Source organism: Glycine soja, chromosome 7 (genome assembly GCF_004193775.1).
Source record: "Glycine soja cultivar W05 chromosome 7, ASM419377v2, whole genome shotgun sequence".
NCBI classification, from domain to species: Eukaryota; Viridiplantae; Streptophyta; class Magnoliopsida; order Fabales; family Fabaceae; genus Glycine; species Glycine soja.
Genome location: NC_041008.1, coordinates 44,583,776 through 44,598,283, shown reverse-complemented (window position 1 = coordinate 44,598,283; position 14,508 = coordinate 44,583,776). Strand labels below are relative to the sequence as shown.

The 14,508-nt window shown below is 33.6% G+C and overlaps 2 protein-coding genes and 1 pseudogene across 2 annotated transcripts; 2 read left to right on the top strand and 1 right to left on the bottom strand.

Annotated features, from left to right (window-relative positions):
* The first annotated feature begins 211 nt into the window (after nt 1-211).
* On the top strand, nt 212-1,941 carry LOC114420738 (annotated as a pseudogene).
* Nucleotides 1,942-3,266: 1,325 nt separating this feature from the next.
* On the top strand, nt 3,267-4,644 carry LOC114420009. Its single transcript, XM_028385847.1, has 4 exons — nt 3,267-3,594; nt 3,687-3,738; nt 3,845-3,912; nt 4,051-4,644. Exons 1-4 carry the CDS (start codon nt 3,454-3,456, stop codon nt 4,537-4,539), a joined length of 750 nt encoding a protein of 249 aa, XP_028241648.1. The 5' UTR covers nt 3,267-3,453; the 3' UTR covers nt 4,540-4,644.
* A 78-nt stretch (nt 4,645-4,722) lies between these two features.
* On the bottom strand, nt 4,723-11,269 carry LOC114420008 (pumilio homolog 24-like). The gene is made up of 17 exons (XM_028385846.1): nt 10,991-11,269; nt 10,813-10,866; nt 10,654-10,715; nt 10,461-10,542; nt 10,230-10,353; nt 10,069-10,152; nt 9,600-9,714; nt 8,739-8,889; nt 8,530-8,643; nt 8,358-8,429; nt 7,356-7,406; nt 7,203-7,253; nt 6,831-6,938; nt 6,548-6,748; nt 5,655-5,729; nt 5,317-5,564; nt 4,723-5,216 (listed from the first exon to the last, which is right to left on the bottom strand). Exons 1-17 carry the CDS (start codon nt 11,168-11,170, stop codon nt 5,084-5,086), a joined length of 1,905 nt encoding a protein of 634 aa, XP_028241647.1. The 5' UTR covers nt 11,171-11,269; the 3' UTR covers nt 4,723-5,083.
* Between the last annotated feature and the right edge of the window lie 3,239 nt (nt 11,270-14,508).

Here is a 14,508-nt window from a genome sequence, read left to right as displayed (position 1 = left end):
TCACTTTATTTTTATGATTGTGAGTTTGTTTGTAAGAGCATTCATTATGCATCAAGTTGATTATGCATCAAACTCCAAAAGTGATTGAAACCTTAGACCGGATCCCTCCAACTTCACTTAACTTCTCTCTCTTTCTCTCAAAACGCACCAAATCATTCATTCATTCTTAGTTTCATTCAACAAATTCATAGTTTCACTATGAAACTAAGAAATGTTACCTTCCACGATTGTTTCGGACGTGGTGGCTCACCACCACACACACGCATAGGCGGTTTCAAGGCCCGGCTACCCTGGGCAATTGCCCAGGCTCTGGGGCCACCGAGCCATATCCTCGTTAGATATTTTTTAAGCGAATTGGGCAAAAAGGAAATGATTTTGAAAACAAGATATCAACTTTTGAAACTTCATCCTTTGGAGTTGACAAGCCCGTACCTTCCCTGGTTATTTTGTAATATGATGCTTGTTCTAGATTCCTTGCACTTTGCCACATCCAGTTTCTTTTTCATTCTTGTATTTTTTGTGGTTTTTTCTTTTCTTTTTGGAAACCAGTGGTGTTTGTTTTCAGATTCCGCCCGTGCCTCCATTGTTGATCAACTATAAACATATAAGAGACATGATATGTTTGGCAATTAATAAATTTGAGTAATTAATTATTTTCCCTAAACTTTCTTAAAATTGATAACAAATTGATTATTTTTGTAAAACATATTAAAGCGAACATACAAAATTTAGTCATTTTAGGGCTAATTTAATTATTTAAAATGATATTCCCTAATTTAATCACGTGTTTCAAAATAGATAAAGTAAATGATATTATCTCGAGAAATACCAGTTCGGGGTCGTTCAAGAACAGAAGGGAGGACTATCACTAATCTTCATCATTACCGTGCAGAGATTTTTTATGTTGCTATTGATAAAATATGTGTGGAGATGGATCACCGCTTTAGTGAAGGAAGTAACATTATACTTGATTGCTTCTCATGTCTTGACCCCAAGAACTCTTTCTCCAGGTTGCTCGTCTTGCTGATATTTATCATGCAGACTTTTCTGATGATGACCGAGGAACAATTAGGGATCAACTTGAAACTTATGAAGATGTTCAAAGTTTGGCTATGAAGATGGTTCAAACTGAGAAACATTTGGTATTTCCATTGGTTTATAAACTTATTGAGCTAGCTTTGATATTGCCGGTGTCGACAGCATCCGTTGAAAGAGCTTTTTCAGCAATGAAGATTATCAAGTCTAAATTGCGCAATAAGATCAACGATGTGTGGTTCAATGACTTGATGGTATGTTACACCGAGCGGGAGATATTCAAGTCACTTGATGATATTGATATTATTCGAACATTTACCGCAAAGAAGTCTCCGAAAGGACACTTGCCTCGTAATTTTATTTAACCCGCTATTGTAAAATTATGTTTATCTCTTTTATTTTAAACTATATTTTTGTTGACAAGATGACGAGTCTCTTTTATTTTGATTGATTACTATTTACATATTATATACAATGTGAATTTGCTATCTTTAAATTTTTGCCCAGGCTTTATAATTTTTCTGGCTCCGCCACTGCACACACGTCGTGTCCCCGCACCAGTGGTACCCTGTCGTGGTGTAGGGGATCGATGCCCCGGTCTCCATCGTGTGGTCCATCGTGTGGAGCTTTGACAGCCCGCAAGCCTACAAGCACTTCGCCAAGAGCTGCCACGACATCCTCGGTGACGACGACGTCGGGACCTTCCATGAGGTCCACGTGATCTCTGGCCTCCTTGCCGTCGTCAGCATCGAGCACCTTGACATCCTCAGCGACGATCGCCACATCATCGATTTCAGCATGGTTGGCGGCGACCACCGCCTCTCCAACGACCGCTCTGTCACCACCCTCTACCCCTGCTCCGCCGTTGGCACTGTCGTCGTCAAGCCCGACACAAAAAAAAAATAATGATCTAAACAACGAGAAAATTGAAAAGTTATATAAAAAAAATAGCCAAAAAAGGTAATGGACACAAAAAAAAATATTTTACAAAGTTAATAATAAAAGAGTAGTGAATGAGTTGAAATTTTGAAATTAGAAAATTGTGAGTTTTTAAATAATAATATTTTCCAATTTAAAAAAAAATAAGAGTCAATTTTCAAATAATAGTGGGGTTTTGCCTGAAAGATACGAGAAGGGGTTGCTACGTGATAAAAACAAATTCATTCATTTGTAGGCATGCTTTCTTGTACTTTAATTATTTTCTAAAGAAATAACAACAGAATTTCATTAAAATAAATAAGTGCAATATTTTTTAAAATAAAATAAAATAACACAAAACTGATTCATAATTTTATGGGTTTATCTTTTTTTTAAAATAACAATAACAGTAGCTGGATTTTAAAAGTGAAACAGAATTACATATAAAAAAAATTAAAATTGAGTTTAAATTTATTAATTGTAAGAAAAATTCTTGCATGCATAGAGGCAATAAATGGTGGTAACATAGGAGAGTGTTGCCAGTTGCATGTTTTGTGATTGAGCAGTATTGACAGTTATTGTCTGTCTGATTTTTTATAAACAATAATATTTACTTTTTTCCATTTATCAAACGTACAATATAACCAAATAACACGTTAAAAATAATTATAAATATCTTAAATTCTATCGTGTATTATCTCGATGTTATATCATAGTTATTTTATTATTATCACGATTTCATCATTGCATGATTTAAATTAGTATTCAAATATCAATTATTAATCAACAACAAGTTTTAACCTATTTTACCAAAAAAAATTGGTAAATTTTATTTTTAACATTCCCTATCACATCAATTTTTTTTTTATTTTCATTGTTTCCTTCAAAAATAATCAAATGTTAACATAGTATTTTTTTTTTCTTATTAAGATTCTATGGATGGATAAATATAAGTCAAAGAGAATAATTTATCGTCTTTTCATTTTTTCTCTAAGATAAATTTTTAATTTTTTTCAAACTTCATAATTATTTTTATATATTTTATCTAATATCTATTGACACGTCTATTAATATATATTTATTAAAATTAAAATTAAACAATTGAAAACGTATTAGAAATCCAAAATAATAATAAAATCACTCTGTGAATTTTAAACCCATACGAGACACAATAGTGAAATAATAAAATTAATATATAATTCAATACATAATAGATAAATTATAAAAATATATTAATTTAAATATATGAAAACACAATTCCCTTATACTTCTCAATAATTGCCATTTGGAGAGATTAACGTTAACCTCTTCATATACCAACTGATCCAGTGTCAAAAATCTCCTCCGCAAAGGTTGCTATTTTTTCTAAACCGCTACATCTCTGTTTATTATTACTGCCCCTCCCAAAATCAACTAAAGGAAACGACCTTCACTATTTGTAACCCCCAATTCGCGTTTTGTCCTTCACTTCCAATATTCGCGCAATCATATCACTCTCAAATGGGGAGAATGGGACAAGAATCAGACTCCAAGACCAAGTTGGTATTAGAGATTTGTTCCATTTCCACGCGTTCTGTGCTCTGTGTTCATCATACACTTCTCTCAAAACCAACCTTCGTTGATTGGTACTGCATTCTTGGAGTAAGTTCTTTAACCTTTCTTTTCTTGTTGAAGAAAACCATACATAGGTTACTTATTATGATGTAAAGTTTCTCCATATTGGGTTCTCATAGGTGGAAGAAAATGCAGGGGTGAATGCCATTCGCAAGAGGTACCATAAACTGGGTATGTTTAACTGGTTCTATGGCTATGAGAAATCTACATTTTCCTTTCTCTCTCTTTTTCCTGAATAATGAGGAGCTTTTCTTTCTTTCTTTTTTTCCTACTATAGCCTTACAAGTTCACCCAGATAAGAATAAACACCCCAAGGCTGAAATTGCTTTCAAGCTCGTTTCTGAGGTATTTTTTATGATTTCTTTTCTTTTTATGAAGGTGTGTTATTAACACCCCATGCAGAGGCATATTCCATAAATTCTCCCACCCAATTATGAGTAAAGTGGATCACAACTTCATTCCCTGCCCCTGGTTTTCTTGCAGGCATACGCATGTCTATCTAATGCAGCAAATAGAAAAGCCTTTGACTTGGAGAGATGTAAGCATTTCTGCTTCGAGTGCAAAAGAATACCTTATACATCGAGCAATGTCCCTGGCAATTCAAGTGGGCCAGGTTTCAAGGCATGGAATATCATCACCAGATCAAGATCTTTTAAACTTTGGAGAAACATTAGGGACATGAGAGAAAGATTCATGGACGAGGCCAAGGTGATAGAGAACTGTTTGCGAACAAATTCAATGTCAAGGAAAGCATCTCCATCTTACGATCCGGTTGGCTTTCTACATAGAAGCAAGTCATTGCATAGATTCGAGAAAGAAACCCCAGTTTTCAACCCATCGGACTACTTGCACCAAGGCTACCCTCATCTCAGGAGCAATATTTACAAGAATTCTTCAACATTTTGGTACTTGCAGAGAAATAGTATGCTTCACAATGAAAAGGGAGGAGCGCTGCACGCCTCCCGTTTTTGAGGTCAAATCAAGGAATTTGTTTGCTAGCAAATTCACTTTTGTCCCATCAAAATGTTAGCTAGAAACATTTTTTTTAACGCAATGCGATTGTCAGATTCTCGCTTCTTTAAAGGATTAATTGCATTTCGTTATGAAATTGTGATGAAATATGCAACTCATTTAGAACCGGGCGTAAAAAATGCATTGATTAATTAAAAAATTACGGGCAACATAGCTTGAAAAATCAAATTAAACAGTTGAACACAATAAGAACGTTAACACATGCATGGTACAATAGACCGGTAGCACTCCCTGTGTTGCAAAATTGCTGCATTTTAAAAATATGCAAAAGTAGATCATTACATCAAGTAATTTTTACTGTTTCTTCTGGTTGTCAAAATTACCACAGCAGCTTTCTCGATCAAATTTAGTTTGAGCCTTTTAACTCATTATCTACAAATCCAGAAAAGAAGCTAGCTACTGCCTCCACATCATAACTTAGCCACTGATAACTTGGGCCAAACCTGTCCCTTTGAGATATAGCTCCCTTCTCCATACATGACAATTATTGGTTTGCTTGTTCTATAGGCTTAGGGTTCTTGAGAATTCCAATGTCAATTAAAGGCTGTAGCTCTTTTTTAACAAGTTTTAGTACAGTCGGATCTGGTGATTCCAAAAATGCAGAAATAACCTTACAGCTGCAATCATATTGAGAAGACAAAAATGAATATGTAAGAAATCAGTCCTTTGCAACCAGCTTTCATTGGAGAATAATCTTAAAGAGTAAATTAAATCTACCTGTGGCCATGCACCCATAACTCACTTTTCCCTTTTAAAGCTTTTTCCCATAAGGTGGAAGCAAAGTTGGGGCAATCCAAAATCAGTTTTCTAATGGTGCGACTTGAATGGAAATTTTCAAGGACATGCTCCTCTTGTGAATCTTCTGATTTAGGCAGTGCTGCAAGAGAAGCTACAGCGTTGTGGAGAGAATTTATCTTATCATCCAAAACTGGGTGCATTATGCCATCAGAACCCCCTGTTGCAACCTGCTTGTGCAATTGAGGACCAAAACTGCAATGCTTGCTAACAAATTTAAAGAACTTGTGAAATTATAATATCAATATCATCTTTATTACCTCATACAAGACCTCTTTGCCAAAATTTGACCGTATCAGTTCTCCCACGCTCTCGATACATATATCAAGAAGACTCTGCATAACAGGTTACAATCAAACAGCATTTTCAGCAACACTTCATAATTCTCAAGTAATTGACCTGGACCCAGATCTGCATATCATAAAAATCAGTACTACCTAAGTTCCTTTTTCAAGTGTCTTTTAAGGCTGCTACATGGGGGTTAAGAAATACACTTAATGTTCTATTTTTTATTAAAATTATTATTAGATTTCCTACTACATAATTTATCTATCTCATTGATTGATTTCTCTATTATTTATTATTCTTCATTTCTCTTCCTCTTTAATTTCATGATAAATGTGTAACATAATTAAATTTTGGATTAAGGGTATAATTGACAAAATAATAGTTAATATTGTCTTGAGAAAAAAATCCTGAAAAACTGACTTAAAAGTGATCAGAGGTAATATGATTATGTGAACACAGTATAAGAAATTATTGGAAATAATATATTCATGTATCACATGATAAAATACATTAAGTACTCAAGGGTATTAGCGTGTAGGGAGTTGCACTCAATATTAACCTAGGAAATAGTCTCCAATAAATCTATGAAGAGTCTATTGTTTGGATGATATGAAGAACCTATGTATTACATACTCTCTTGAATAAGAAAGCTTTTCATCGTCTAAATTCTCTCTAACAGATTGTTTTCTCTCTCTAAATCTCCCCCTCTAAATTCAGCAGAAAATGGGTAAAGAAATTTTCTTTTTTCAGAATGAAATCAGGAACAAAAGATTAAGGAAAGGAGGCAGACAAAAATCAGCATAAAACACTTTTGAAACATGAAAAACATAAATTATTAGAAAATAAAAAGGCTAAAGCAACCCACATCTGCAAGTCCACTCTTGATCAATAGCTCCTGCCTTCTGACAAATGGGTCTTTTTTCCCACTCTCAGCTAGGTCAGAATCATCCGCAGAAGTTTTATCTTTATTAACTTCATCCACTGCCACCTCTATGTCTTCCTTGGATTCCTTGTCACCAAGTGAAACCTTTGAAGTTTCTGTCAGAAAGCTTGCTTCTGACTGATCCTGATAGCAATCAAGTGAAGAGTGTGACTAATATAGCTGCTTCAAAGTACCAAAAAACAGAAAAGATAGATTTAAAAGTAACCTTGAGAGACAGAGAAGGTATAGATAAATTCAGAGAAGCAAGATCATCAGGACTGAAATAGCGTGAACTATTAGGATGTAGTAATTGGAGTAAGAGACGCCTTCCATTCTGTAAAATTCAGAAGTAAACATCAGAACTTAGAAACTTACAACCAGAAAATGTAATAAACACATCATAAGAATATAAATATAAAACAAATGATCTTTCTATATTGGCTGGGTTCAAATGGGTTAAAAAAACTTGCAAAAAATACTAACTGCTCAGATTCATACAAGGATTTCTAAGAAAATATTTATTTAATTGATGAAAACTACATTGACTTCTCATTTACAATGCTTGTAAACATCATATGTAAAGTATGCAAGGAGAAACCTTATCCAGAACAAGCTCCTTTAGAATAGACTGAAGCTCACGAATGATAACCTGCAACATGAATGCTTTAGTGTTTGATATGAAACAAATTTTGTTGTGTATAAATAAGGACTATTTATGGGAAAATCAGAATAAAACCAAAACCAAACAAACCTTTGTAATCAGTTTTGTGTCGTCAACAACAGAAAGGATGCAAACCAGCACCTGAAAATTTAATCACACAAACGGAGTGTTCATACTAAAATCTGAAGAGAAGGTAACTTAAGAGAAACTAGAAGTTAGGGGCAATGACATAATTCTTTTTCACTGATAAGAGAGTTATTGCTTCTTTTAAAGTTGGAAATATATCATTCTAAAACAAATAGAAAATTAAGAGTCATGGGTAACAACTACATATGAGAAAGAATTATTGAGTCAATAGACTTGCCAATGACCCAATGAACAGTATGGGCATATAAATAAGTGAATCTAGAAGGCCAAGAATCAGGAGGATGGCAAACTCAAACAAGCAGAGAGGGGTAATTTAATAAACAAGGTACAGCCATATGACAAGTCAGTTGTGGAAATGTTGGTACTCGGTACTGGACATCTGGCAGAAGAAGAATATCAGAGGCAATACTGGAATATTTCTTGAGGAGGGTACAAACAGTTTCCAAAGTAGGGTGGGGAGAGAGGGGAGGTATGCAATTATTCAGAATTTGTGCTGTCTGCATAATCCCACAGGAATGTTTCCTTTCATTTACTTTTCTGTGTGTTCGCCTGTTCAGCTGGTGGATCTTGGGAGTTATTCATTTTTCAAGGAGCTAGCCTCCATTGTTTGAGAGAATTCCAGTTCTAAATTTTAGAACCCAAACAATATGTTAAACAAGCATGCCAATTCATACAAGCATGTAAGGCTTTCTTACCCCCTAGATGTTTTGTAAAAACAAATCCCCATCAAATGACCTGGGTCCAAATTTGATTCACAGCTATTTCCAAATTTATTGTGTCCATTTTGACCTTGGTTCACCAGGCCAAATCTTTTACCTTTTTTATTTGCAGCCAGGGAGAGGAGGCATCAGCATGACCAATAGACTTTGATAAGTGTAAGGTATAACTAAACCTTACATATGATAGGCAACCAAAAATATAGCCCCACAGAGTCAAATTACTTACCATGCACCCATATTGATGATAAGCTGTTTTGTCTATGTGCCCCTTTAATCCTTTGATAATCTTCTTCCTTTCCTAAGAATGGAATTTGAAGAAGAAAAAATCATATGCTGCATTCAGTCATCATGAGTACTCCAAACATTTTTATTGATAAGAAAGAAATTGATAGACACACCTTGGCATTCCCATATTTTACACAAAGAATTCCAATTTTGGCTCCATCCCTTGTACCAATCATTCTAACAATGAGTGGACTTGATAACTGTTGGATTATATCTGTGACAGATGACTTTTAAAAAAACTTATTTAGATAACAGAACATTGTGAAATTTGTTGCTGTAATAAAAGGCATGAAGAAATATTGGGGAAACGGGAGAGAAGTACCTTATCAGCAATGCTAAAATATTCCATTAAGACTCTGTGTAAAATAGAGTGGTCAACTATCCCTTTCTCTAAAATTGGCTGAATCACTGACGTCATGTGTCGCAGAACTGAACCTTTCTGTAGACCCAACTTGGACATCACATCTGATAATCTGACATGCAATAAAAAGCTAAGGAAAAAACTCCAGCAAGAGAAAAATAAATAAATCACCATATTGAATGTCTTACACATCCACTTAAGATCAGTAAAAATAAGAAATTAAGTAACATCAATTCAGGGAGGGAAAGGAGCGACTATTGTAAGCAGAAATTGTCCCTGACACTACTCTATACATTGCCAGATTCATAGAATAAAATTATCAATACAAATTACTATCAGGCGATTACTCATCTGCAAGCATCTAAATGAAAGTTGACTTCAAAGAACTAATGTACTATGTTTCCTAATTAATGTATTTCAAATTTAACTTATTTCAAAATCTCCAGTGTACTCACATATAAAGTAGTGGAATATCAAGCAAATAGTAAAAAATTAATCAACTAAATTTTGCATAATTTTCACTTCCCAATTTCCATAACCCCTGGGCCCTCCTAAAAATTCGCTGATAGGAATTCAAACAGGTCTGGAAGAAATAAAAAAAAAGTTAGAACAGAAGTTTCATCTTTTCTTCCTATGTAACTTTTGCAGAGGGTCGATATGTCCTTTTGCACTCTCTCTCCCTCCATGAGAATTGAGAACAGTTACATATTTCAGATTCCAGTAATTATTTTAAATATGTAACAGCTTATAATGATGTAGAATTGTAGATTACCAACATTATCCAAGATGCTAAAAAGTAATTCCTAACAACTGAGTCTTTACCTGCTCTCTTTCAATGAGACTAGATCCTTAAACAACTGAAGTTCTGTGGAGTATAATTCCGAAAGCAGTTCTTGCTTCTGTGCAGCATTTGCTAACTCATAAGCATGCTCAACAACTGCATAACATGTAGATACACAAAACTAATTGTAGGGAAGTTGACGACTCTGGCTAAAAGCTGAACATTCAAATTTTTAACACTGAACAATTTCATATCAGAGCATGAAAATCAGCAGAAATTTAGTGAGAAGAAAACTTGGACACCCCCCCCCCCCCCTCTTCCTTGTTATAGTCCATCTCAAACCCTAAACAATCCAGATCCAAAATAAGCTTAATGTCAATAAACAGCTAGATACATAAAAAGAAAAAGTGGCAAGCTTTCCTTTAGAGAGTCATCAAAATTTTTGAACCATATCTGAAGTAAACCATGAACAGCCACGAGCAACATACTGCCCAAACCTAAGTTACATACCAATCGATCCAACCATATGGCGAAGAAGAGGAGCAACATGACCACGGAGAGTGGAGATAAAGCCTGCTAGTTGTTTCTTGGAAGCTGAAAATGGAGAATGACCAATTAGAAGAAAAGGTGACACTGACAAATAACAAAGTATATTTCAAGTAGACCATTACCGTTGTCGAGCATCTTCTTCACTAAGTGAACAGCATAAGCGCTGAATGCTAGAGTTAGAAAATGTGGCCGAAGCTCTTCAAATACTGCATCTCTTTCAGCTTGTGAACAATGCTTGACACAAGTCTATCAGTTAAAACAAAATGAAAGCAAAAGATTTAAAATGCAAGTTCCTCTAAAAGTATGTAAAACTGAAATTGAACGAAAAAAAAAAGGGATACCAACAAGCATACCTGAAGAACCCGAGATGAGATGTGAGAGCCCACAATCTCTGGAATCTTCCCCTTCATCTTTCGTAAAGCTTCAGTCACTAGCCTTCAATTATGTAAAAGTACCGAGTAAGACATAGTAAAAAGAATTAAATGAAAAAGAAAAAGGGTCAAACAAAGAAATATCAGTCCTTAATGTCTTGTTGTAGGAACATACTTAGCTCTGTCCTCTTTAGCAATCTTGTGACGTCTCATCTTTTCCCACAGACGTGCAAGCTCCTGTTTAGAATTAAATAACACCTCGTGAATTCCCAGCCATCAAGGTTACAGCACTGATGAAAGAACAATAAATAAATAAATAAATAATATGTCTTACTTGCTCAAGAGTGAAATGTCGCTTTCTCTTCTTTTTTCTAGCATCTGCTAGTTCCTGATACGAAACAATCATAATCTCATCTAATCAATCAAAAACAAATAATCTCTAAATGCCTCAACAATTAACTAATATTGGCATAAAACAAAACAGAAATTGCTATTTATTGAGGAAGAGAAACCTTGGCATGAAGACGACGTTCTCGGCCGGTAAGAGGGGCCGTCTTCTTGTTCTTGTTGTCTTTAGCAACGGAGTCTGGTTTGTGCTTCTTTGAGGCAACGAGCTTCGAAGCCTTGGGAGCTTCAGTATTGAGTCGCTTTCTCTTTTTGGTGTCCCCGGCGTCCTGCTTCTTCGCCGCCATTGCTGAAGCTCTGAAGAGGAGGTTGAGTTACTCGCAGCTATCGCCTGTCAATGGAAATGAACCCTCTCACTTCCAGGTTTACGATTGCTAGGGTTTATACTACGTTTTTTTTTTTTTTTGGAATTGGGTTTATACTAATTTCACATACCTATTTTGTTTTTCGTAATATTATTTGTTATTTATTTGTGTGGTAAAAGAAAATGCTCCAAGTTTCATATATTTTATTATTTGTTATTTAATTTAATTTATATAAATGTTACTTTAAAAATATTATTTTTATACATACATTTGCATTCTTTCTATCTTTAATTACAAGTTGAAATATCATAATAAAAAAAACACTGGTATAACAAAGATATCTTACCTTGATAGACAGAGATCTCTCGTCGTGAGAAATATATGTCATTGTTGTGTAAAAATATATAATACTTAAAAAATAGAATTGATTCAGCACATAAGTGATTCTTTTCTCTCAAAAAAAAAAAAATCCAAACGAGGCCAAAATTATATTTTTGGTTAATAAAATAGTAAGTTCTATATTTGGATTTCAATAAGTTCCATAAGATAAATTGAGTGGTTCCATATCTCTACAATATATTTCTACAATAGTCTATTTGTTTATGTTAGTTAAAGATTAGAACTTCGGATAATTCCCTATACATACATAATACTAATGTCAAAAAAGTGTTCAAGAGATTTCATGATGTTTTTAATATAAGTTAATGTTATGGGTGATAATGAACATCCTCGTTGAAGTGAATTATTTAATTTGTGCTATGTAGAATTTTGTATTTTTGGATCATGAAGTAGAAGATAAAAATATATAGCAAATTCAAAATATAAAGATCAATGTATCAACGTGACTCGATTAAAATCAAGAATCAAATAATTAATATCAAGATTGTCCCTCAATGAAATGAATCCTCACAAATAATTGCAATAATTGAAGAGTTAGAATTTATAAAGATTGTTTCAATGGAGCAAGCATCTATCATCTATGGGACTAAGAACTCATGGCCAAAAATTGAGCAAAGACAAATAATCATGAGGATTTTGTTGAAATTAGATTAAAGTGCACTTCAGTTCCAAAAAAGCATCTCATCAATTGGCATATCAAACCATCCTTCTATTGTAGGCATTCAAATCGGTTCACATGAATATGTCAGCTTATCTATTATCTTTGCTGGCTTATTATAGTCCAATACTTTTTCAAAGAAGAACAGGTATGTTGAGGAAGAGAAGTGAAGGGGTAGAAAAACCGAGCACAAACAGATTTAGGAAGGAGTTGGATTTGGACCATTTATTTTTTACTCAAGGTAAACAATTTTATCTTCTCATTTCTCACACTAAGTAATTCCCTGACCTGATATGCTTTATTAATGACAATGATAAATTAGACCACATAATTAGGGACGAATGCAGGGGGACTAACATCGCTGTAACCATTTAATGATGATTCTTTTAAAATTATCGTCAATAAAATGTGATGGTATTTTTATAAATAAAAATAATATTTTAATGATTTTTACGAACACATCGTTATAATCATAATATGACGACAGTTTTTAGAAAAATCATCATAAAATCAAGTATACACAGTTTTTTAAAGTCACCTTTAAATGTGACCAATTTTATTTTTCTGAGCTCGCACCCTAGGGCTCTTTCACTTACATAGTACTAGCTCCGTCGCTTCTAGTTTGGCAATGATTGATGATTTTCTCCGGACACTCTCACTCAAGATCTACTTTTTCTTCTTCATCGCCATCACTTTCTTCTACTTTGGCGACCTCTAGTCCAATGCCCACCAGTAACTCGTATTATTTACTCAATAATTCAACTAGGATGTAAACTTGAACTCAAAATGTGGATATGTTTAGTTTTGGTTTGAACCAGAATGTGGATATGTTTGTTGCAAACCAAGATGTTTGGTTATCTGAAATAAATTAAAATGTATAGTAAAATTATCATTAAAAATTGAAATAATGAGATAATAGTATAACTTAATTACTATTAGTTAAAAAATCAACAATATTAAATTAACAGAAACACAGCAGAAACTCTAAAAAAAATACTTATGTCAACGTCATCCATTCATTAAGAAGACATTATTAAAAGCGCCCAAACAAAATAAGCCTACAAACACTCCGTGTCTTAATTTTTAAGAATAAAAGAAATACAAAGATTACAATCAAACTAAATTTTCTAATCCTAAGAGTTGAATGATCAAAACATAAATGGCAAATGCAATAGCTTTTATAAAGAGGCACCATTAATATTATATATCGTCTAAAGAATGTTAATTTCTTAATTATGTCAGAGTTTTTGGGTAAGCATAAGGATCGTTATAGGAAAAGACTTACTTGTACAATACACATTATCTTCTCAAATAAAGATGCTATTTTCTAGGAAAAAGATATGAAGCTAATTTATTAAAAGAAATGATGCAAACAAAAGATATGATGCTAATTTATTATTGCTTCATATGGCATATTTTATTATTAATTATGAGGACAGCACGAATGATCAATTATTCAAAACTATATCATGCCTTTTAATTGTTTTATATTTAAATATGTTTTTATCTTTTTGAAAAACTGTTAAATTTTATATTTTAGTTCCTAATTTTTTTAAATTTTACATTTGATTCCGTTGTTATATTAGCTTTGTTAACACATCATCATATGTTACGTTCAAAAACATATTGACAGTTGCAATAAAAAAATTAGGGACCAAAAGAAAAAATCAAAAAATATTTCAATGACCAAAAGAAAAATCCAAAAAGTATTTCAGGGATCAGTTAACAGTACTAACGTAATTGTAGGAACAAAATACAAAATGAAATTTTTTCAATGACCAAACACACAAATTATATTAGGGATCGGACTAAATACAAAATTAGACAACTTTTCAAGGAAAAAAAAAGCATATTTAAGCATTTTTATTTATTTATAATCAAGCCATGCATTGCTACTATGACATGTTTGGTTGTTTTTCTCATTGAATGATTTGGAAATGCTTGTCACGGTGGTATCTGGTATGGATCTAATGTAGGTATATATTGTCTGCACGTACAATGCCGCCCAATATCATTTGGTTATGCACCAACGTCTAGTGCATATTGTGGAGAGGAAGAGCTTTGTGCATGCATGATTCCACATTATTTGTCTCAATTTTGTGGAGTAATCAGCTGCAAGCCAATCCATTAAGAAGCAGGGCTCAATCAAACAAAATTGTGAATACATTTGCCTTGAAAGATATACGAGGGCATGGTCACGTAGCAAAGATTGTTTTATTCGTCTCTCAAGTCTATCTACTCTTGGCCACATCTGTAGGCAGAT

Excerpts from the sequence above, each read along its gene's own strand:
- LOC114420008 (XM_028385846.1), bottom strand. The coding sequence starts at position 11,170 with ATGGCGGCGAAGAAGCAGGACGCCGGGGACACCAAAAAGAGAAAGCGA. Across the intron at positions 10,543-10,653 it reads GCTAAAGAGGACAGAGCTAA|GCTAGTGACTGAAGCTTTAC; the intron begins GTATGTTCCTAC and ends ACATAATTGAAG. Across the intron at positions 8,890-9,599 it reads GTCTCATTGAAAGAGAGCAG|ATTATCAGATGTGATGTCCA; the intron begins GTAAAGACTCAG and ends ATTGCATGTCAG.
- LOC114420009 (XM_028385847.1), top strand. The coding sequence starts at position 3,454 with ATGGGGAGAATGGGACAAGAATCAGACTCCAAGACCAAGTTGGTATTA. Across the intron at positions 3,739-3,844 it reads CAAGAGGTACCATAAACTGG|CCTTACAAGTTCACCCAGAT; the intron begins GTATGTTTAACT and ends TTCCTACTATAG. Across the intron at positions 3,913-4,050 it reads CTTTCAAGCTCGTTTCTGAG|GCATACGCATGTCTATCTAA; the intron begins GTATTTTTTATG and ends GTTTTCTTGCAG.